General features: G+C 37.9%; 1 protein-coding gene and 1 pseudogene across 9 annotated transcripts in view; both read right to left on the reverse strand.

Annotated features, from left to right (window-relative positions):
* PAN3 (poly(A) specific ribonuclease subunit PAN3) overlaps positions 1 to 25,809 on the reverse strand; it is a 123,680-nt gene that overhangs the window by 60,248 nt on the left and 37,623 nt on the right. For 7 of the 9 annotated variants that reach the window (XM_039862755.1, XM_039862719.1, XM_039862710.1 and 4 more), the window contains 2 exons: positions 25,088 to 25,249; positions 2,188 to 2,335 (listed from right to left, as the gene is read on the reverse strand). In XM_039862755.1, coding sequence (XP_039718689.1) covers positions 2,188 to 2,335; positions 25,088 to 25,249 — 310 coding nt within the window. The remainder of the gene's footprint in view (positions 1 to 2,187; positions 2,336 to 25,087; positions 25,250 to 25,809) is intronic. The other 2 variants (XM_039862738.1, XM_039862773.1) reach the window with 1 other exon arrangement.
* LOC120600971 (zinc finger protein 277-like) lies at positions 8,740 to 10,541 on the reverse strand (annotated as a pseudogene).

The raw sequence follows: 25,809 nt of genomic DNA on the forward strand, positions 1-25,809 counted from the left end.
AAGGAAAAAATAGGGAGAAATATTAATAAATGCAAAACCATTCATCGTTCCAGTGCTTTTGGACGATATTTTAGCTTAGTTGACTGTCGTCTGAATGAAAAACAATTTTTAAAGAACAGGTATCACAATTCCAGGAATACACTGAATATGATATATTGACCTATTTATTTCCAATGGTTCCAGACAGTAATCTCTCTCATTAATAGAAAGCAGAATGACCATTTTAATGTTAGCGCTCTGTACAAGAGTAAGTAGTTTCTCAGCTAATTTAATTTTTAAATTAATGAACTGCATCCCAAATTAGGTTGTGATACCCAGTTGGGACCAATGAAACACCTATACACACATTAATACCTACTGGAAAGCTTAAACAAATACCAGGGCGATAATGGATTTTTTTTAACTAAATGTTTTCAAGATCTAAAATTCCCCTTGACGTTTTTAACCCCTACAATATTTAAAGAGCCTATTTTCTGCAATGGCAAGATTGAACTAGTCTGATCGAATGTGTGAATGAAATCTTTTTGAAACAAGGAAAGACAAGTTATTAGGCCAAAATAAACTGGCACTTAATGACGAAAGCCCAAGTTTTCCAGCTGCCGAATGGATGCCATTATTGTGGGTGCTGTGTAAACACTGCCCGAGCGCTAAGAATTTTAGGTGTGTAAGTAACACACAGATTACGCTCACGGACACAGTGTGACCGCACCACGATGGGAGCCAAGTCGCCGTGGCACATTACTTACAAGTAAACGTTTATGCTACCGGGGAAATTCAATTCTGACACTTCTCTCTAGGAAAGAAGGGAAAACGTTCACATATTTAACTGGACCTGAAAAGAGCCAAAGTAGAAAAAAAGAAAAAGGACAAGAGCGGGGCGGGGACTGAAGGAGGGAGTCACTGAGGGAGTCAGGGGGAGTCAGCAGAGAGGCAGGGAGCGAGACAGGCATGGGAAGGAGGCACCAATAAAGCCTTGGCAACGCCGGCTGCTCAGCCTCCGAGTCTCCTGTATCCTTTACATGCTACACCAGATGCTGTTCCACGACGCTATCATGACCTTCTCCCATTCTTCTTTCCCAAAAGGTCCTGGATTTTGATATCGGTATCAAAAGCGACACTCCCCCTATTAACTGGTTAATAAGCTCAGGAGGCAGCACTGGTCCCGGGCTGATCTAGACAGATCTTTTTGTCTTCATTTGGTGTATATATATATTTCATGTTGTTTCTATTTTTCGAAACATTCAAGACCAAATGATGACTGTCCAGTACAGGTTCTAGAAACACCATCTGTGTGAGGGGCTCAAACATTTAAAGACACGAGATAACCTGCTCAGCACTTAATTCGATATAATTTTCATATCTTGTATTTCTGACTAAGGTACATGACAGTTGAGATGGGTGATGTTAATTATCTAAGACATTTTTCAAATTTTTATATAATAAAATATGATTGTTATGGAGTAGAATGCAAAGTTTGCATGAATTTTTAAGAAAGAGAGGACTTCCAAAAAAAATAGGGTTCACAAAGGGTCACTTTGAACGATGTCTCAGGACTCCTGGGGTATAAGTACATTTGTTCAAATTCTGCCATTATGAGTAAACTTAGAAGAAAACGATCAAGAAGTACTATTTTCCTGACCTCGATGACTCCTAATACATTTCTTTCCTACTATTTTTTATAATACTTTACCGAATTTAAAATTACAAATTAAAACCTACAACAGATTCATAACCAAACATCTGCAAGTTAATAAATACACCTAAACTTGTATTTTGAATGATACAAAATAATTTTTTAGCAATTTAGTGCAAAACAACTGAAGCATATACACACATCAATATTCTAACTCTTATCTCTTAAAGATTTTGAGTGAAACAGCATTCTCACTGACTAAAAAAATAGGGAAATACTAAGGTCCAGATAGGTATTTTTCCTAAATAACCATTTCTCCTATAAATTTATTTCTGTGCTTTTAAACATCCTTATATATAAACTTTGTTCATATTTAAATTCTGCTCTCAATTTCTCAACTACACGTTTGGTCTGGTACCAAAGCCTGGAACATAAACTCGTGTGTTCAAATGAGAATCATCCAAGTAATACAGTCTCAGTTCTGATAAACTAGTAGCAAATGGTGCTTCCAGATTCCGTATCTGGAACTCGCTGGAAACAGTGACTCAACTTACCTGGTGCTAGCCCGGCAGCGGCAGGACCTCCCAGGGATGGGTGAGAGAACACTTGAGAGAAGGCAGACATGTTTGACTGGGACACATTACTCAGCCTGGAGGTTGATCCTCCTTTAGGAATAAACTCGCTTGCGGTAGGATTTGGTGTCTATTCAAAAATCAAATATAGGAAGTTAACACACTTTAAGCCCAAAAAAGACATCGAATCTACTAGGCATTATTCCACAGTACTTTATTTACTGAGTAAAATATATACTGAAAGGATTTACAGTGTTTTTGAGTTCCCATTATTTTGGGATAGTATAATTAAGTTGCTTGAGGAAAATGTTTTAATCAAATTTGAGAATTTTAATCATTTCATTTGCAAAATATGATTAATACCTCAGAAGCATGTAAATTTTGCTTTTATTGTCGAATATGCATCATTACCAAACTAACGGATTTCAGAGAACCGGGAGGCTGAGACTACCTCAAAACTGAGCAACAAGTTTCAAGTTTCACATCTTTAAACCACTTCTACCAGGATAAAGGTCAAAACTGCCTGCATTCCAAAACTGAATCACTTCTTTTTGTAAGCACTTAAGACATTTCCCCAATAATAAGATGCCATGTACTTAACAGAGTTAAAGACAACAGAAACACTTAAAAACAAGGCAAACGTGGGAGGAATCAAAATAGAAGAAAAACGTAACGGTGGCCCCAATGCCTGCAAAATATTAATGTAACTTGTTATAATAAAAACATTTTACTATTAAATTACATTTTTAAAAATTACTACATCGCAATATTTTATATATTCAAGTGGCATGGTACTTTTGCTTTAAGAACTATTAGAACATTTTAAGACTGTATTTTAGATTCATAAATGGCCTAGATTTTGTCCCTGTGGAACAAATGAGTATCTTGAATATTCTTCTGAATGGTGACCATTTTAAATTCTACATGCTTAAGTGTGATAAAGATTCAATGACCGTTAACATGAATATCATTTGAATTCAACTTCCAACAGGGTCAACCAAGAAAATAATTTAGTATGTTCATACTTCAGCCCACACTTTATATGCACATAGAAACTGAGTTTAAAGCATTAAATCATATCGCAAAGAATGTAATCACTTAAAAGTATTTTAGAACTATCAGAATGTAAGAATGCAGAAAATCAGAAGATGAGTAATAACTGTACAACCGAAGAAAACATCCCTATTAGATATGAATGCCACTTTAAACTGTCAAATTAGAGTTCAAACTATTAGATCTGGAAGATAAGTCAACTGGCTAACCTAATTTTAAACTCTAAAATGATATTTTACACATATGTGCCAGGGAAAATTAAACACAAAGTGATAAAATATAGAAGAAATGTTAATCTGAGCTTAATTAAAATATTCTAGATGTACAGAATGAATGAAGCTCTTTTACGGCCACAGCTAAGACAAAAAATTCTGGGGAGAAAAAAAAAAAAGAATCAGGCCTCAGCCAAAATATGGTTTCCAAGAGGAAAAAAAAATCTCCCCTCTCCCCTCCCTTCCCCACCCCCTATATATGTCGTTCTCTCTCTCTCTCTTTCCTCACACACGCACACACACACACCGCTTTTTAAGCACACACCGCCTGCCTTTTTATGCCACACACACTTTAAAACCTTCCAAATTCTAAAGTTTTCAAAAACAGTGGCATGTGCTTTGAAAGTATGGTCGATTCCTTAATTTCTGGAGTAGAAAATAAGCCACTGCATTTTACTGACGGTTAATCCCTCCTTATAGCGAACAAATGGCTACTAGCAGGATCACTTCTGAGGTAAGTCAATGTATATCAGCTAATCCTAAACCTATTCTAGAAGATGGGAGTCAAGATAAAAGCAATCAGCCATCTTGGTAAAAGAGTCCAAAATGCCTTGGAGAGATGGGAATTTCAGGATTATAAGATTACTAAAAAAAGCAAATTTAGACAGAGAAAATTATACACACATACGAAAACTTTTAAGCATATTCCTGAGAAATATTACCCAGTTTCCATTTCACTCACATCCTACGTTTACTGAGAATGACAGATTATCTGATTTCAAAGCTGAGTTTCTCTAAATTAAATGTATTTAGATTAATTCGAAAGACTACTTTTATGGGATCCTATAAACAAGAAAAGAGATGACAGTCTGTTTCTACTTTCCCAAATCATACATAAAATATCATTCTAACAGTTTATAAAGGACCTCAAATTTTATAACAGAAGTTATTAAAATTAATGTAACTATGAAAATTTACACACTAAACTGTGTCTTCTAGAGATTCAACAACCACAATGCAAAAAAACCTACCCAACAGTGAATTTTAATTAAAACGTGAAAAGGGCCTAAAATCTTTCCCTCCTTTAAGATCTGATTTAGGATGGCAAGGCATTTATTTCTCTTGAGCGAGCGGTTTGGAAGTCTGTTTCATTCAACTTTGAGTATTTGAGTAAAAGGATTTAAAAAGCAGAAAAAAGAATTTTATAGGATTTAGATACAGTGCAAAAAAACCCACAAAATCTAGAGATAAGAGAGCAGAGCTACTACTATTAACAGATAATATAGATTCCTATCGACGATTTAGAGAACTATCAGAAATATTTAAAGTAATAATTATAAATTACTATAATAATAAATACTTTTTGATAATAAAATTAATTAAAGTAACTACAATGGAAAGACGCATTCTAAAACTGCTTTAATATTACTGGTTTAAAATAAAAATGAGAGTTTTACAAAGTAACAAAAAGAACACAGGCACAAACGTTTAGCATGTTAAGAATAAAAATTTTTTGAAAGGCAAAGCCGGTAACTAAAACCAATCACATTAAAATGAATTATCTATTCATCAGAAAATTTAAAAATTTCTTTAGTTTTCGGGAGGCAAAGGCTGTATCCAAAAAGAAGACTCATGGACTCGGGTTATACAAATTATCTGTCTAATTTCTGCAATACTAAAGAGAATGCAATAAACCAGAAAAGGAATGGTGAAAAAAAAAAATCAAAGTTTTATTATTCCTGCCCTATGATTTAGATAATTCCTTCATAACTACCCAGCTATGTTCCTATATTAAATTTGTGATTTATTATAATTACTATATATAATTATTACAGATAATTATTTTTATTCATAACTTGTTTCTATTCTAATCTCTATTCATATTTTAAATCCTAATTTTTATTCATATCTTAAACAGCTCTAAATGCACAGCTGAAAAAAATTAATGTTTACGTTAAATAACAGACATTCGCTTTGTGAAAATTGATCAACAGAGTTTTAGGTTCTCATAAACTTAAATTAACACTGCATCTTTCAGGCTAAAACGACCTAGCGCTTTTTATACAGTAAGTTCTCCAAACTGACATCGTCCCCCAGCATTTGAATATGACACGTGCCTGTACTCTCTGGGCAGAAGGGGACTAAATCAAGAGTCCTGATGTTTATCTGTAAAAGCACTGCTGTAATTATCTTTATATTTTAAGTGAATTGTTTTATTCCACATATCCCACCCAACCAAACGATACAGTATTTCCTACCTGCAAACGACCCATAAAGGTTTTTTACAAATGAAGCTATTTTCTGAGGAGGTTTCTAACTCAAGTTTAATACAACTTTATGCTTTTCTACTATGATTCCATGAAAACCGTTGCTTTTGAAGTAACAGTATTTAATACTCTGCTGGACTCCACTACAAACGGAATACTTATTTAAGACCACAACAAATTAGTCGCATAAATTAAGAAACTAATTGAGTTAGTGCAACAACATAAAAAGTACAGCCATTAAGTATTCTTCTTCTATTAGGTGGAAAAGACAGAAAGAGGTTTATACTAAATGAAACTAGAACACAAATATTATGTATTTCATTAAGATGATGTGATGAATGACTGAGAAGCCAGTAATACTGGTGAATATTGCTCAGGCTTTTTTTTTTAATCACATAGTAAACTTATAAAACCATAAAATATCTCCTGAGACACAGCTCCATACAATGAGCTTTTAACTTGCTTTATCTGTCTTAATGGCTTCTTAAGTTGCTATCAGTGATCTCTCCACTCTTGAATGAAACATGGCCTGATAACTTTTTCTTAACAGCTCTACTTAGATATAATTGATGTGTAATAAACTGCATATATTTAAAATGTAAACTACGAGAACTCTTGACATAGGAAGACAATCATGAAACCATTACCCAAGCCAAAATAATGAACATATCCATCATGCCCAAAAAAGTTTCCAGGAGCCTCTTCTAAACCCTCCTATTCCTCTCTGCTCCACCACTTTGGTCTCTAGGCAACCAGTGACCAGCTTCCTGTCACAACAGATTAGTTTGTATTTGCTAGAATATAAATCTTTTTTTTTTTTGACTAGCTTCTTTCACTTAGCATCCAGATTTATCTATCAATATTTCATTTGTTTTGTACTGCTAATACTCAATAATATCAAAATACCACAATCTGTTTATCCTGTCATCCAATGGACAAAGATTGTTTCCGGTTTTCAGCTCGTGCAAACAAAGCTGCAGTGAACGTTCGTGTACCAGTGTCTGTATGAACATGTTTCATTACTCTTGAGTAAATCTCTAGCAGTAAACGGCTTGGACATGTGGTATGTGTATATATAAACTTTTTAAAAGTTGGTCAGCTGTCTCCCAAAGCAGCTGCACTATTTCAGTACGTCCACCAGCTCTGGGTGGAGGTATCAGCTGCTCTGTGTGCTCAGGAACGCAAGCTCTGGCAGACTTTGACGTTTTAGAAATTTTAATAGGTGTGCAGTGGTATCTCACTGTGGTCCTAATTTGCATTTCCCAAATGGCTTATTCTGTATCTTCTCCGGTAAAAATGTCTGTTCAGGTTTTTTTGACCATTTTTAGTGGGGTTGTTTGTTTTCTGTCAAGGCATTTTGACGATCCTGGATAGAAGTCCTTTCTCAGATATGTGATAGACAAATATTTTCTCCAGGTCAATAATTTGTCTTTTCGTTCTCTTAACAGTATCATTCAAATAACAAAGGTTCTTGAATTTTGATGAAGTCCAGTTTAGAAAATGTTTCTTTCATGGGTCACATATTTGGTTTGTATCAAAGAAATATTTGCCTAACCAAAGGTGACAGATGTTTTCTCTGGTAAGTTTTGTGGCTTCATACTTTACATTTTAGGTCTATGACCCACGCTGAGTTAATTTTTGTAGTGTGAGGTATGGGTGTAAACTAATTTTTTTTGCATATAGATACTCAGTTATTCCAGTACTGCTTGTTAAAAACATCATCCTGTCTCCACCAAATAGCTCTTACTCCTTTGTCAGAAATCAACACCATACCAGTGAGTTGATTTCTGAACTCTCTCTGTTCTGACGCCAATCCACCTTCATGCCAACAGCACGTGACCTTGACTGCTTTACAGTAAGTCTTGAAGTCAGGTAGTGGAACTCTTGCATGTTTTTGTCTTTTCAAAATATGATTTGGTCTGTAGGTCCTTGGCACTTTCATACAAATGTTAGAATAAGCCTGTCAGTTTGTAATGGAGACTGCATGAATGCACACATCACTTCGGGACTCGCATCTTAAAAATACTGAGTCCCCACAGCCACAAACACGATCTGCACCTCCATTTACTCAGGCCTTCTTGAATTCCTTACATCTTCAGGAACGTTTTAAAGCTTTCAATGTACAGGTGTTCAGAAATTTCGTCAGGCTGTTACCTATTTTATATTGCTGATATCATAAATTACATCATATTTAGAATTTCAATTCGTTTGTTGCTAGTTTATGTGTATCAGTTTCCTGTGGCTGCTATAACAAATTACAACAAATTTGATGGCTTAAAACAACAGAAATTCATTCTCTTATAGTCCATAGTCCAAAATCAAGGTCCTGGCACCCCCTCCAGAGGCTGGGGCAGAATCCATTCCCTGCTTCTCTCCCAGCTTCTGGTGATGCCAGCATTCTCTGGCATTTCTTGGCTTGTCCCATATCACTTCAACTTCTTGCCTATCCTCACATCACCTTCTCTGTGCGTAATCTCCCTACCTCCGTCTCGTAAGGACACTTGTCACTGGATTCAGAACCCACCTGAATAATTCGGGATGATCTCACTTTAAGATCCTTAATTTAATTACATCCGCAAAGGCTCTTTTTCTAAAAGGGGTAAAATCCCCAAGTTCCAAGGGTTAAAACATGAACCTATCTGTTGGAGGCCACCATTCAGTACAGTATGACAGAGAAATAAAACTGAGTTATCCTGACTTTGCATCATGTAGCTTTACAGAACTCACTTATTTGTCCTAATAGTTTTTCTTGTAGATTCCATCTTACTAGCTACAGATGATTTATACTTTAACTACAGATGACTGTGTCTCTGTGAATGAAGACATTTTTCCTCATTTCTTTCCAATCTTTGATTTCTTCTTCTCTTATTGCATACAAAACATCCAGTAAAAATGCTAAATGAAAGTGGTGAAAGCATACACTCTTGCCTCGCTTCTGACCTAGACAGAGAAGCATCTATCTAGTTTTTCACCATTAGGTATGACATTAGCTGTAGGGTTTGTTTTTTGTTTTTTTGTAGAGATGCTCTTTTTCAGGTTCGAGATGTTCCCTTGTATTTCTAGTTTGCTGAGAGTTTTTACCAGGAATGGATGTTGGATTTTGTCAAATGTTTTCTCCTATCTATGGAGTTAATCATACGGTTTTAGTTGGGTAACATGATTAATTACATCGATAGATTTTTTTTTAATATTAAACCAACTTTACATGACTGGAACAAGTTTAAATTCTTCATGGTATTATTCTTTTATATACCACCAGGAGTCAATTCGCTAAAATTGTTTTTTGTTAAGAATGTGTATCTCTATATATGTGAAATATATTGATTTTTGGTTTTTTTACAAAAAGTCCTCAGTTTTTCTATTTTACTTTTTTGGAAAATTCATTTTTTAAAAAAGTTTATTTCACCAAAGACCAATCCTTTGCTGATGTCCAAACTTAAACTATTCTTTCACGTCTGTCTCACAGGAGAAAAACATGAAAGAAAAACAGCTTCTGTGGCAGTTTCTCCTGGTTTTTCAAGCACGCATGTAGTAGCAACGGGCTCAAAATTCCGCTTTGTTTCAAAACACCGCTTTGTTTCAAAACACGCCTTTTAGATGTATCATCACCGTGATGGTAACATGTCCATTTTGTTCCTGAGCTGTCAAATCACTGTCACTGTCAGAGAGCGCACACAGGAGCGCGTCATTTTCACAGGTTGGAAAATAATACTCCGATTGATCCCAAGTCTTTATTTAGGGAAGCAGTGACGTGTGTTTAGCTTCTGCCATGTGAGTCCTCAAGTCTGCTTTGGATTTGAACTTCATGTGGCAGACCTAACATCTATATTGGAGAATTTGCCTCTGGATGAAACCGACCAGTTTCTCTTGCTAATAGAAATTTAATACAAGTTCTGACTTAATTTTGAGATCAAATTTGGGTGCACTGTCCACGTGGCCATGAAATTTCGATTATTACTGCTTTTGGCAAAACAGGCAGACGGCAGAGACGGGTGTTCTCCCCCATCAGACCCGTCATCCTGATCATCCTCTGACTGAACTTCTAACCATGATTTTCCAAGTTCCAAATAACTGATGACATAAAATTGGTAACATTCGCTGTTCTTAAGACTGATCCTACGATGCTGTTTTTCCCTCGTACGATCTCTAAGCGTGTTTCTGTCCCTAAAGGTCTTCTTCCAGTGCAAGCCCGGCAAGCTGTCAAGCTTTCTGTGTAATGCACCCAGAACCTCACTGCAGTCTACGATGCTGCCTGGCAGTCCAGCGTGGAAAGCATGTCCTCTGGCCACGTGGTCCCTCTTTCCAAGGAATTCCTCACTGCAAAACGTACAAATGCCATGAACACTGTTACCGTTTCGTCCTGGCTGCTGCTGTTCCAGAATTTCTTACCATCTCCTAAGTACTTCACTTCTGGGAAAACATCACATAAAGAGAAATAACTGTCCTGTTCACATGGAAGAGATGCCACTGGGGAACTGATTCTCATCACACTAAAAAACCCGTCGTGGGCTGTGCAGTGAACCTTCTCCTCCAATATAAAAGGTACCTTTGGAGTCGGCGAGCCCCCGACGTCAGCCATGATCATCTCGCATGCAAGAACCATGTGCTTCAGAGGTGTGTCTCGTCGGGCCACGGAAAGACGTTCTTCACGGAAAGGGCAAGGCAGTGATGGAGAACATTCTGAAGCGGTGGTGCCAGCTGGAGCTCCTGGCGGGGAGAGCGGCTCCAGGACACAAGCCTCGCGGCGTTGCTCACCGCCCAGCTCCGCTGCCGTCGCCGTCGCCGTCGCCGTAGCCTTCGCCATCCCCTCCTGTCCCCTCCCCTCGGGCGGCCGCCCCTGGGTCACGGGAGCAGCTGGCACTCCGCAGAGGAGAAAGAGCATCCTGCGTTGCCCTCTTCTGCTCCCCGTGCAGTCTCCCTCTGGTTTCGCCATCGCAGTAGTGCTGACCGCGTGGAATGGGCTGGGAAGTGGTCTCTCTTTTTTAATTTCCTGGAAAAATTTGTGTAGAATTCGTACTATTTCTCCCTAGAATTCACCAGTGAAATCATCTGGGCCTTTTTTGTAGGAAGGTTTTTCATTACAGATTCAATTTGTTTAAAAGATTTGGCATAACCACATCATTTATCACTTCTTGAATAAACTTGGGTAATCTGTGTCTTTCAAGATTTGTCTGCTTCGTCCCTCGCCAAATTTATTGCCAATAAACCCATAACATTTTCTTAGTGTCTATGTAGTATCTGTAGAATCTAATGATGTCACCTATTTCATTCCTGATAATAGTGATTTGTATCTTTTATCTTCAGTCTGGCTAGCTATTTGCCAATTTTATGGAACTTTTCAAAGAACCAGGGTTTGGTCTCATTAATTTTTCTTTATTTTTGTTTTCTACTGATTTCCACTCTAATCTGAATTCTTTCTTTTCTAATGCTTCTTTGGGTTGAGTTTTTCCTTCTGCAGTTTCTTAACGTAGAGCTGAGAACACTATCAAGCAACATGTCTTCGTTTATGACATAGGCATCTAGTGTTACCCATTCTCTTCCGATTACTGTGTTAGTGTGTCCCACAACTTTTGACGTTTTCATCTTCATTTAGTTCGAAATGCTTTCTGATTTCCCTATTTCTTCTTTGACCCATGAGTAATTTAGAAGTATGTTATTCAGTTTCCAAATACTTGAAGATTCTCCAAAAATCTGTTATTGATTTCTAATTTAATATCATCGTGGTCAGAGAACATGTTTTTTTGACTTGAATCTCTTTAAATTTATCCAGACTTGTTCCATGACCCAGAACTGGTCTGTCTTAATCAATGTGCCATGTGCTCTTGAAAACAGTATGTATTGAGTTGTTGCTGGGCAGAGCATTCTATAAACATCGAACTGGTAGAGTTGTTCCAGCCTCCCATTTCCTGACTGATTTTCTGTCTCTTCTACTATTGAGAAAGGAGTACTGACATCCCTATCATCATCTGTCTATTTTTCCTGGCAATTGTAGTAGTCTTTGTCGTATGTATTTTTACCATTATTGGCTGCATAAACATTTAAGAACGGTATAGCCATGCTCTTATTGAACGGTCCCCTTTATCTCAATCAGTGACACTCTTGGTCCCCGCTAATGCTCCCTGCTCTGAAATCCACTTTGTCTCATATGAGCATAGCTACCTCAGCTTTCTTTGGACTAGTGCATGGTATAACAACTTATTTTTGTCTTTATGTTTAAAGTAAGTTTCTTAACAGCTTCATGTAGTTGGATCTGCTTTTCTTCTTTTTTCTTTTAATCCAATCTGAAAAGTTCTGCCTTTTTATTGGGATGTTCTGACTACCCAGCAGTTACTATGGCTATTGACGCGGTTGGGTTTAAGTCTACCCGCCATTATGCTATTTGTTTCCTGTGTCATCTGTTTTTTGTTCCCCTTATCCTCTTTCTGCCTTCTTTGGGATTAACGGACATTTTTATTTCATTTTATCCCCTCTCTTATTAGCTCTAACGGTCTGTTCTATTACTGTAGAAGTTGCCTTAGGTTTTACAGTAATAAATTTAACTTTCCACCGACAGTCTTAGTCCACTGGGACCAGACAAAATACCACACACGGAGTGGCTTGAACAACAGAAACTTATCTTCTCCAAGATCGAGGCTTCAGTAGGGTTGGTTTCTCCCGAGGCCTCTTCTCTGGTGTGTGTCCTCTTCCAAGGACACCAGTCATAATGGATTAGGGCGCCACCTTCATGACCACACTGAATCTTCATTTCCTCTTTAAAGGCCCCATTTCCAAATACAGTCATACTAAAGGTTGGGCTTAAACATATGAATTTGAAGGAGACACGATTCAATTCAAAACACCCACCATCCTAGAGTCTTAAAACTACTTCAGATACACAATATTACACTTCCATTTCTCTCCCCCACACTTTGTGCTATTTCATCATACATTTTATTTCTACATGTTATAAACCCTACAACAGTTACTATTTTTGCTTTGACAATCAATTTTTTCTTTCAAAGACACCTAAATAATAACAAGGAAAATTTTTCATACAGTCATACGCCATTTTGGTCAACAACAGATCAGTTATATGACAGTGTCCCACAGATTATAACTGAGCTAAAAAATTTCTGTTGCCTAGTGACATCGTAATGTCATAGCACAACACGTTACACGTGTTCGTGGTGATGATATAAACAAACTTACTGCACTGCCAGTCATAGTACAGCGTAGCATGTACAATTATGTACAGTACCTGATACTTGATGATGATAAATGACTGTTACTGGTCTGTGTATTTACTGTAACTTTTATCATTAGAGTGTACTCTACTTATAAAAAAGTTTGCTCTAAACCAGTACGCCGCGTTAAACCAGCAGCATCTTCATATATCTAGTGTTTACTGCATCTCTTAATTGCACAATTTTCTCTTCTGCTTATAGCCTAGGAGCAACAGGCTATACCTACAGCCTATGTGTGTAGTGCTATGCCACCTAGGTGTATGTAACTATACTCTGTGATGTTCACACAATGACAAAATCACCTAACAACACATTTCTGAGACCATAGCCCCAGCGTTAAGCGGAACATAACTATTTATTCATGTAGTTACTATTTCCGGTTCTCTTCATTTCTTTGTATAGATCCAGATTTTCATAGGGTATTATTTTCCTTCTGCCTGAAGTACTTCCTTTAGTATCTACTGAAAAGTACACTTCTGCTGATGGAGAATTCCTTCAACACTCTTATGTCTGAAAAAGTGTTTATTTTTTTAAATATTTAAATGTTTTATTTCGAAGTAATTTAAGACTCACGAGAAGTGGTACCATTCACCATCTGTCCCCAAAGCTAACATCTCACATAAGCAGAGTGTATTTTCAAAACCATATTAACATTGGTGCAATGGGTTTAACTAAGCTACACACCTTATTCACGTTTCACCTGTCTTTACATGCACTCATTTGATTACAATCTTATAGGATATTTTCTCCAAGAGGAAACACTAGGTTGACATGTTTTCACCTTCTGTATTTTAAAGTTTTTGCTCCACTGTCTTTTGGCTTGCACTGTTTCCAATAAGAAATATGCTGTATTTATATCTTTGTATCTCAAAACTGGACCTTTTTCCCTCTGGCTGCTTATTTGGTATGCTTGATGCAGCTTTGTAACTCCTCATCCCATGATTCTTTTGTGCTTGTGATCACTGGGCTTCTTGGATCTGTGGGTTTACAGTTTTTATTCAATGTGGAAAACATCTGCCCATTATTTCTTAAAATAATTTTTTCTGTGTACACCTTCTCTACAAATACAAGTGTGTTAGGCGGCTTCAAGTCATCCCACAGCTCACTTTTTCTGTTTTTTAGACAGTTTCTATTGCTATGTTCAAGGTCACTAATCTTTTCTTATGCAATGTCTAATCTGCCATTAATTCCATAGAATATGTTTTTTTATTTCAGACAGTGCAAGTTTAAATTTTAGAAGTTCGATTTGGACTTTAAGTACCTTCTATGCCTGTACTAACAAGTTTAATCTTTCCTCTCGCTTCCTGAACTTATGCAACACAGCTGTAGCAACTGTTTTGGTGTTCTTATACACTATCGATGCGACATTTCCAGGTCAATTTTAACTGATTATATTTTCTTCTTTTTATGTTTTCCTATTTTTATTACATATCTGGTAATTTTTGATTGGATGCCAACTATTGTTAACTTTTAACTTGTTGGATGCTGAGATTTTTTTAAACCTATAAATATTCTTCAGCTTTGTTCTCCATCGTAAACTGCTTAAAAATTAGTCCAATCCTTCCAGGTCTTACTTTTAAGCTTTATTAGGAAAGACTAAGGCAACGTTTATTCTGAGGCTAACTGGGCCCCAATACTGAGGCAAGAGACCTCCCATTAGCCTACTTAATGATTCATGAATTACGATGTTTTCAATCTTGGCTGGTGAGAATAGGAACTATTCTTGGCCTTGCATAAGTTCTGAAGATTATTTCCTGTGACCTTCTCAGAAATTTCTTCTAGCCCAGGCAGCCTCCTCACTCATACCTTCTGATCAGTATTCAGCCAAAGACTCACAGGAACCTCTGCAAGCGTCCAATGCTGTCTCTGTGAACAAGCTCTCTCTCCAGTACTTTTTCTTGTGAACTGTAACCACCTTGGCCTCCGTGACCTTCCAGGTTGGTATCCCCAGTTAGATGGGTTTCACCTGCATTTTCTCTCCACATGCTGGGCTAGAATCACCCTCACCCCCCCACCCCCGCAGGCAGTAAGCTGGGCTAATCGCAGAACTCAACTCGCCTCATTTGTTTGTCATCTATCAGGGACCACTATCTTCTAATGCTGACATCTAAAGTCTTGAAAGCTGTTGTTTCGTATATTTTGTTCGGGTTTTGGCTATATCTGGAGAGAAGGTTAAGTCCGCTCTCTGCTCTTCTGTGTTGGCCAGAAGACAAAGCTAGTGGTGATGCTTTCAAAATATCAGATATTCCTCATTTGATCTTAAGTTATCGATATATAAAAATTAGCCTTGTTTTGGTTAGATCAGACACCATGAAAAAGAGGTACTTTGCAATTACCATTTCAAAACATCTGAGAGCAAATCAATTATTTTCCTGTAAAACTCACTTTTCTTTTCGAGTCTTGTTTTGCTTTTTACATCATCTCTTTCCAGAATAGATCAATTATGTCACAACTATCCTTTTGCTAATGCAGGTATCTTGAAGTAGCAAGTCATGGAGTCTATTCTACATCCTAAATATTTCTCAGATTCAGCTACTTCTCCCCATTTCACTATCAGTGCTAGTCTAGGCCAGCATCATCTCTGTTCAGGTCTACTCCAACATCGTCTCAAGACACCAACTTGGTCTTGGTCTTGCTCAACTCCAATCCATCTTTCAGTTTCCAGCCATGATAAAAGAGAGTAAAGGAGAAAAGTAGAAAAAGAGAGGAAGACGAGGAGAAGAAAGGGGAAGGGAAAGTGGAAAGAAGGAACGTTTTAATGACTTTACTGCTGAAACTCAATTAGATTGAGCCGGTCAAGTCTCCACTGTCTTTGACTAAATTAAGTCAATTAAAAAAAAGGAGATAAAATGTTAAGATTAATCTTAACCTTATATGTACTTTGTTTCAAAACCTACAACTCCAATTTCCCACCTTCGTTACTATTCTTACCTCTTTGGAATGACAAAGGAGCTTAGTTTAGACTAATTCAAAAAATTCATATCCCAATACGTGGGTGGGTAGGTAGGTGAGGGAGGGAAAGAGAGTGAGTGTGTGAGTGTGCGTGTGCGTGTGCGTGTTTCTTGGCAAAGACAAAGAGCAATGAACTATTTGGGAGGGTAGAAGAGGGACAGTGACGTGGAGAATGGGATGAGTACGTTGCCCTGATAAAATGATCTAAAAAGTCATAAAAAGATGAGACCCTCGGACACAAAGAGCAGCCCCATTCCGAGCTATTTTCACTAGTCTTCAGTGTTCATAAATAACATGGAATAAAGAGGAACAAGGGCAGATGGAAAGGAGAAGTTGCATGGCTAATCAGAACCTCCAAGTTCACATTTCTACTAGTTTTTTGTTGTTTTTTTTTAATTTAATGGGTTATTTCCCCATATTTCAAGCATACCCAAATATGGTCAATTTAAAATCTGTTATCAAAATATACTCAACTTCTGAGTTATTCAGAAACTGATCTACTCAAGTCCAGTCAAGTTTCATCTTATAAGTTAAAAATTAACATCTAAATACTACTACCATTTTGAAATCAGTCTAGTATCACAAGTACAAATTTTCTGAAGCAAGCCAGGTCCTCTGATAAACACCCCAATAGAGGAAATATGATATTCTACATAAGTCAGAATCAAACTGATGGAAACAGTGAAAGAGAGTTGATTATGAGTACTTCTGAAAGTCACATCGGTGTTCTTTTAAATACAAGTTCCTCTATTTATAATTTGATTATTTTAAGGGGTAAGTAGCATGTATGTGTCAGAACCTGCCAAAAGAAAACCAATTAATAATAAACTCTATGTTATGGCAGAATTAAACAGAAAACTCGGCATAAAGTAATTCTATGTAACAGCTTGAAGTTATAGCACTTCCAAAGATACTCATTAGTTCACCCTTTACCAAGTTTGTCAGAAATGGGTAATACCAGAAACACTATTCTTGAGAATAGTTTAATAATATATATCAAAATGAAAAATAAACATGTCCCTTGACTATCACGGCCACATCTAAGGAATTAAAGAGGAAAATTACTCAAGTAGAAAAGAGTAAGTTTAGCACATTTTTTTATTTATAATTTTTTTTAAAAAAGAGAAGAGCTAAAACATCTATCATTCAGGATACGGTTATGTGGATTTTGGTACATACGACGGTGTGTAACAGCCGTTAAAAATCATGTAGATTGGTATATTTTCATGTGCCATGGAAAGAGGCCCATACCACTACTGAGTAGAAATAAAATCAAATAAAAATCGGGCTACAGTACAGCAAGTATACTAAATTGCTATTTCTGTAAAATAGTGTACTTATGTCTAAGCGGGGAGGAGAGAATGCTTGTGTGTGTGCACAAGTGCAAAATGAGGCTCACTAACGACGCTCGCTGCGACGGCAAGAGATGTTATTTCTGGGTGGTGAGGGAACTGGGAACATTTCTGCTTCCTTCTTTGTACTTCTCTGTAGCATCTGAAAACTTTTCATTAAGTGTACGTAATTTTTACAAAAATGTTTTAGGAAGGTTTGTTAAAGATTTGTAAAGCATGAAGCCACTTAAGCTTTAACCATAAAAATTCACATAAAATATGCAGTATTTAAATTGAGACCAGTAGAACCCATGCATATAAAAAAGCAAAATCTGTATCTGGAGGATAGAAGACATTCAAAAACAAAGACAAATGAACAACTTCCTCCTCTGTTGCTTAAAAGTTATTTACATGTCAAAGTCCTCCAATAACAGTAATCATTAATGGTCCTGGCGGCAGACCTCCTAGTTCATTCTCAATATTACTCTCCCTATTGATATGTCAATTATCTCAATAAAGCAGGGAAAAAAACATTACTCTCCCTAAAAAGAGGAAAAAAATATATATATATCCACTTAGGTCACTTAATGAGTAGCCCAGGAGAGTGACTGTCACAGCACTCCAGAGAGGCAAGAATTATTTTTTATGGCCATAACTATCTTCCATACCTATGCACACTTCTATCCACAGCTACGCGACGGTGAAACCTATTTGTCGCATTGCATAGTAAGAGATATTTACGTAGAGGCATTCTATCTAACCAAGAATCCTGCCATATTTAATCACAAAATTTAACATGTTAAGGTTTTTTCAAACCTTTTTCCGTAATGCTATTTTATGTCATGAAACTGTAATAAAGTACAAATTAAGAAAATGTAAAAAGCATTAAACTTCAGAACTAATATCAGACCAAAGACTCATCTTGCCCCGTGACCTTCACTCATTCAAGTATCTGAAAGGTAATAATACATAAGACACGGTGCCAGGCACTGTGCTGGCCCTGTGGAGGACAGAGACATGAAAAACACAGGCGCTGTGTTCTAGAAGTTCACAAACCGGCATTTCACAAGCACAGAAAGTACCCTGGACCTAATTCCACACCCCCAAGAGCTCAGAACATCAAGATATCAAAAAATATTAAGTATCTATCATGTGTCATAGAGGGTTAGCCTATAAGACAAGATATTTATATACACATTTATTAAAGCAATGTAAATGCTAAGGAAAAGCTGTCTATTCTTAATGCTATCTAATTAGGTCATAAGACCAGACGCTTGAACTGACTCCTGAAGATACGTGGGCTGAGACGAGACAGAGCGCAGGGCACAAGGAGCGCATGCGCAGAGGCGGAGGAGGGAGGCGCTCGGTGCTGTTCACAGCGCCGCCAGCTGCTCAGCAGGTCTGCAGCGTAACCAGGGGGACAGCAAGAGGGACCCGGACACCTTTCTGAGAGATCTGGATCAGATGATCACCCAGGTAGTGGTTTGAAAGACCAGTAGCTGGAAATCGGGTAAGAGACTACAAAAATCATAACAGTCCAGGTAAGAAATGAAGGTGGCATGCAGATCATTTCAAAGCAGCACGATCGACAGACCTTACTGGCTGAAGAACATGGCTGATTAAGACGACGGAAGCGTCGAGAAGAGCTCACGAACTGAACAGCACGGTGCGATGCAATAAGCGAGACAGCAGGAGCCGACGGGCTGAAGACCTGTGAGGTCACCGGGTGGCCTAAAGGGAAGGGAGTCAAGGGCAGAGGCCAGGAGGGTCCTGCGAGCAGGGCAAAGAGGGCAAGAGGACCCCAGTGGGGCCTGCCAGAGAACGGTGGAGGAGCTAAGAGCACAGAAGTTCTGAGGCGAGGGCGAGTGAACCATGGCGTGTTTATAAGCCGGAGGAAGAAATCACCGCCTAAAACTGAGAACGGATAAACAGTGGAATAAATTGCTAGAAAGAATAGAGACAGGCTCTGAAGCATGCTGTGCACGAACACTTGTTTGTCTAAGACGAGTAAAAGTAGTGGGTACAAAACAAACTCATGTACGTAAGTAAAAAGCTGAGTGACACATGAGGGGATTCACTCAAAGACCTTTTCCCCCCTCTGAAGGATACGAGTCATTTACTCAAAAGTGACAGGGAGGCGTGAGCAGGTCTTGGGAGAATGCAAAGGTTTACAAGAGCAGCCTCAGAGAAGCGGGGACCACGGGACCAGGGGACGGGAAGCGGCACCCGCAGGGGTGCCTGCTGGCTGCACGAGGGTCGGGGTGGGGCGGGGGTGGGAAAGCAGCACCCCCAGGGGAGCCTGTTGGCTGCACCACAGCTCCGTATCTCTTCAACGTCCTGGGGAACTCTGAGTGGACAGGTTGAAGCTTCCCCCTTATAAATTCCAATCCTTCCAACTAAAGCCCAAACAATCCCATTTCCTGGGCCCTAGAGACTAGAAACCACCTGAAATAACACCAAAACTCAACGAGTAACTAAAGAGTTAAGTACATCCAGAAAGTTTACAAAACCTCCCTGGGGTCTTAAAAACACCAGTTTCAAGCAACCAGAGTTCAGGAGAATTTGTGGGACGAGAAATTTTAATGTGAGCATTCTTAGAATTAAACACTTCTTACAAGAAATGCCACTTAATCAGACCACATGAGGAAAAAAAATACCATCAAAAGAGATGCTGACAAGTATGAATCTCCTAACACACCCAACAGTCCAAGGGTTCTCATTCATTCCCACCACGCTGGGGGTGAGCTGTAACAGCAGTAATGCTAATCACTTACTATCCAGAACCCCATTATTTCCAAAGTTCTGAGACAAATAAGTTTATATTTAACATGCCATTACTTTCAGATAAATCTTAACCTGAAATACCCTGACATGTTTACAAAGTCATGCATTTGTTATCCTTTCTTTCAAGCTGACACCTAATTCCTACGTGGAGGGTGGGAACACGTTGTTACTCCTTCAAAGTTTTAAACTAATTTTTACAAATATCCAAGTGCTTCGGCATTAAAACGTCAGCCCCTGAAAGACAATGTCACCGCCTCATTCGACATGTATGCCATGAAGCCACACATATCTCTAATTTAAAAGTGATAAGGTAAAATCGGAGGAAGGGAGATTGATTTAATATCCACTACGTGCCTGGAAATTTGAATTCTGAAAGGTAGGTGATAAAATATTTCAATCCTAAACAACGGCAGCTTTTGAAAAGTGTCATCTTAAATAAATGAAGATGATGGACTTCACATACAGATTGCTCAGACAGAGAGGGGGGTAAACATCCTAGGCAGAGACTGAGAAGACGTAAAAGTGAACGTGCACTTAGGCGAAATGAAATACTGCCGATGTGGAGTCTCCAATGACCGTCCTCTACCATCTGCTTGGTGCGCAGGCTAAAATCACAGGAAAAACGCAAAATGGAGAAGCTCTGCCACTTAACAACGCTGTCGAGAAATCATTAGAACTACTTTACTACCGGGCTCAGAATACTGAAAAATATTAATAACACTTTAGACAGTGTGAAACTTTGAGTTTTTTTGAAATATAGAAGATCCTCTAACATTTCAAAAGAAGTCACCTACGTGCTAAAGCAGTAGTGATAATAAACTAAGCAACGGTAATGTACGGTGGCTATGATTCTCAGAAAACACATAACCAATTTCAAAAAATATATGAAAGTCTTAGAATGAAACACCACAGAGGGCACTGAATGGCAACATTGAGAGACAAGCAAAATCCCTTAAGGGCACAGAAATAATAAACACGTGCCTCGTTTCAAATGTTTAGAATCCAGTGGGAAAAGACAACTTACTATAAAACGGAATGAATGACTGTTAAACACCACCAAGTACTGCGGAAACAGTAAAAACGTTTGTTTCTTTGAGGTGTTGGAGCTGGTATTCACAGAGGAGGTAGCATGTGAACTAACTCTTGAAGAAAAAGGGAAGATTTTTTTCAGGGTCAGGTAACAATGGGAGAGATACACAGGTACAGAGAACTAACTATGTCTTTCATATTACATGAGGTATAAAAGAGTCTATCTGATCAGAATTTAATATGTGTGGATGGTTAAAGAGAGACAGCCCTAGAAAGAACGGATCCCGAAAGGGTCTGACAAAAATCATTCAGAAGGGACAAGCTGGGGTATAAACTAGTCAGTAGTGTTTAAAAAAAAAAAGGAAGAAGAGAAAAATACTGTAGAACTTTAAAGAACAGGGATTAGAGGCAGACGATAGAGTAGAAAAATCTCTAGATTTAGAATTAAATAGATTTGGACTAGAATTTCAGTTCTATCAGTTACTAACAATGAGGCTTTTCTCAACTGCCATTTCTATATTTGTCAAATGGGGACAAAATGTCATTGCAGTAAAGCTTTGGCAGGATAGCAAATGTAACTTGTCCAGTGTATTGTCATGCAATCTCTTTCTTATAGTAAAGAGTAGAGTGTGGAAGATGACAGCGAAGAAGTCAAGATCTGTAGCCTCAGTGACGGGGAAGATAAAGCCATTCACTAAAGAAGAAATGTAAGAGAATATTTAAAAAGTAGACCTGGAGAACAGAAAAATAGTTTACTCGCCAAATCTGTGACAGTGGGATATATATCTGCATGCAAAGGAATCAGAAGGCACAAAAAATTGAGGTCTTAAATTCAGAAGACAATTCTAATAGAAACACAATTTTAGGAATCTCTGGCACACAGAGGAAAGCAAAGAACAAGTGAGCCAAGAACAGGAGGTCACAAGGAGCCACGGATGGAACCAAGTCAAGGATGGTAAGAGGAAAAAGTTTCAAAACTAAAAGGCAGCCAGCGGTATTCAGCAGTGAATTGAAGCGCTGGACTTGGCGATTAAGGAGATCTCCGACAAACTTTAAAAGCAGTTTTAGCAACATCGTGAAGACACCAAACTGCGAGCGCTGACGGAATAAATGGGTGATAAAGAAATCAGTGAAAAGTCAGAATCTGTTCCAGGGTCCCCACGTGGGCAAGCCACAGGCACGGGAATGGAGACCAGACGGGCACTGTCGATATTTCAAACAGCCATGTAAAGACCAAATTTAGTCTTCGCCAAGCTACAAAAAACTAAGGGAAAAATTTAAGTTTCTTTGATTCTCTAATCGGCACACTATATATTTTTTAGAATGAAAGCATGAGCCACTGTTTTACAAATGTCACATGTACGGAATACAGGCCCTTTCATATCATGAGATTCCTGGTCAGGTAACAATGGGAGAGATACACAGGTACAGAGAACTGACTATGAAAATACATTCGAAGATTATTAAGCACTAACAGGTTGAGAAGCATAGAAAATACATTCGAAGATTATTAAGCACTAACAGGTTGAGAAGCATAGGTTCTTGAAAGAAATCCAGCACTTAAGAAAATAAATGCAGTTATTACTGAATCAAGCAGAAACCTTCAGAGAAAGATTTTCTTGTTGTTGTTGTTGTTTTAAGGTTTTCATTTGTTGTTTGGTTGGTTTTCTTTTGTTTTCAGAAGTGGAAAAACTCTGAAAGACATTAGGTAAAGATTAAGAAATCAATGTCAAGAAATGTTCAAAGTTCCAAAAGAAAGGTGGTTAAACGTCACTGAGAAAGAGATGAACCACGAGGAGAAAAGCCTGACCTTACAAAGACTGCAGAGTTATGCCTAAGTCGCCGTCCACGTCTGAAAACTATGCCTGCATCCTCATTCTCAGAAAAGTCGCCCGACAGAAGTCTGGTTAACCAGTTAGACAATTAAACCGATTAAAGATCTAGTACAACTAGAGCTGTATCACGCAGAAGTCTGACAGAAATGGCTTCAAATTTCTGCTCTTCTAACTGCTGCTTAACTTTAACGTTACTCGGCGTCTCTGAAGATGCTTCTCCATTTACAATGACATTTGTCCCATAAGCTATGAGGAGACTGAAAGAGACAACACATGTAAGGAGCTCAGCACAGTGCCTGGCACAAAGTAACCGTTTAAGAAACACAGCTATAATTACTAAAATAAAATAGAAATGTTTCTTTGCCCTCAGGATTGAGAAAACTTAAGTTTTAAAGGAAAGGAAACAAATGAAATAGGAAAGATTAACGTATCCAGCTACACAATCCTTTAAATTTTTTATGCAAAAATTATACAGTATTAAGAAGCGAGCATCATACAAAACCCCAATAGGAAAAAAAAAATGCACTGTATACTCTTTGCTCTGCATAAACACCAAGTACCCTATTTAGAAATCCACAGGGATGGTGATGGAGAACAGACGAGAATTTCAACACTTCAACACGAGACTGACAGTGTGAGGTATTATCACCCCTCCAATATGAGACCAGGCTAGTAAGGCATTCCCTGCGCCCTTAAAGGAAAGAACTATCTGAAGCATAAAATAATAATATTTGAAATATGAGATTCAGATAACACCGATCTTTCTCACATGGAATGCAAATCTATTACTAGCTATTTTAATTCATTAAAGATTCATTCTGGCAGACATTCTTATGCTAATAATAATTCTTATAATAATTTTTCAAGCTGCGCTAAAAAGGCATTTTTGGAAAACTGCGTAAATAAGGGGGGCAGCTGCGGGGAGGCCAAGTGGCTGTGCATCCGCAGGTGTCGGCGTCTCACTGCATAACCCGCTCACAGTTCTAGTTCCACCTGTATCTACTCTCACGTAGCTGGGGTCTCCTTAGTTATCTTCAGACCTTCTTTTCAAAACTGAAAGATGATTCTAACAATCCACACCAAATCTGTCTCCTGATCTCAGACAAAAATTCAGTAAACCATATTGCTATTCAGCATCGCCATATCCAAAACTCTACACTGAAATTTTAAGTATATGATTATGTCCCCCCCTCCCACAAACACCCGTTTTTCCTTATCTTCATATTTACTAGCAAAATTTCAGTTGGGGCAAATACCACATTTTGCAATATTCAGAATAACTTCTTCATTTCTGTGCCCAAGGCAATACGGGTATTGCTATGGTATTAATACTGAACAGCACAAAAGATTGTGGAACCTCTTTATAAAAAAAGGCTGGTGACAAAAATAAAACCAAGTTGTTAACCTTGTTTTAGCTTTTCTGTGTGTGGTATATGTGGGATTACAGACTTTTGGCTAGCAATGTATTAAAAATACCAACTTACTCAGAACGTAAGGGAGGAAAAGATATTCTGCTTCTAGCTAAACTGAAATTTTGATTAACAGATCAATATCATACAATTGCCAATTTTTTAAAATGAGATTATAACACAAATTGAAATTGCATGTAATTCGATTTTTTTTATAGGCACTTCAGAACCTTGTACAAAAGCTAGCCTTTGAGTTATAAAAATTCATTTTCATTACTCAGCAATGATAAGGCAGAGTCAGAGACTAAAATGTATCTGTAAGAACTCTATGACAATATACTATCGAAGATGGTTTTAGAGCAAATACTCAAGAAGTTTGTTCACATACAATTTTTATTTCCTAGTAAAAGTGTACAAAAAGACAACATATGGAGCTTCCCGTTGTTCAGAACCCAAATAAGTAAAATTAATAAGTTTTATAATATGATTTTTGAATGCAGTAGCCTGAGTAACTGAGTATTAAAAATAACTGAACTGTTAACATGATCCAAAAGGGAAAAACCAAATTTAATAAAAGAATAGGGAAAGGACAACCAGAGAAAGCTCAAATTCACCCAACAAAATCATTTAGTTGGTTAATGGGCCACTAACCTCACTTTGATTGAAAAAATACAGACATCCCCTAAGTAGATCACCTAAGCCATCCAATCGCACACCCACCACCCGCAGACACAGGAAGCAGCCAAGATATTCACTTTCAAAAAATGTCTAAGAAAATTATTTTTACCTGTAAATTGTTTTCTGTGACTCTGTTCCACCAAACCATATTGATGGGTACTCCTGATTTACACCTGTCAGCAAGGCAGCCAATAGGGTTCTTTGCTTTTCGTGCCTTTGATCCCATCGGAACTAGCCTCTCCTCCAGCATCCCCAGGCGGTACTTCCTTGGCTAGGAAAAAGAAGGAAAGAAACCAGGCCACTCCTAACATCCCCCACACTAATCTAAACTAACACAGCTAACACAGAGAAGGTATCAGGAATGGTGGAATAGGAAACAAGTAAAATGTCTAAGAACTTCCTCTAATGTCCTTATCGCCACCCACCATTGCCCACCCCCGCCCCCAACACACACCTCCAAAATGACCCACGTCCTAACAGACTGAACAATATTATATAAAGCAACAGATGTGTTAGAGAAATACATTATGATCCGATTTGATAAGACTTTAATGAACAGAAATTAACTTATCAGCAAAGTAAATGCTTTGCATTACACTGGCACTTACCTATTCTCACTGCAATATGAAGAAATGGCTTCAAGGGCACAAAACACAGGTAAAAAATTCTACATATTTTTCTATATAAAAAAAAAAGCTATATATTTTTCTGTTCCCCATCTCACTACCTTATTTCCTACTGAGAACTACCCCCATTGAAATTAATAAGCTAAGTCCTAAAGAGTGGATTTAAAAAATATTTTTTAATTCTAAGCACATTAGACCAGAGTAC

This window comes from Pteropus medius, unplaced genomic scaffold (assembly GCF_902729225.1).
Source record: "Pteropus medius unplaced genomic scaffold, Ma_sr-lr_union100, whole genome shotgun sequence".
Taxonomy (NCBI): Eukaryota; Metazoa; Chordata; class Mammalia; order Chiroptera; family Pteropodidae; genus Pteropus; species Pteropus medius.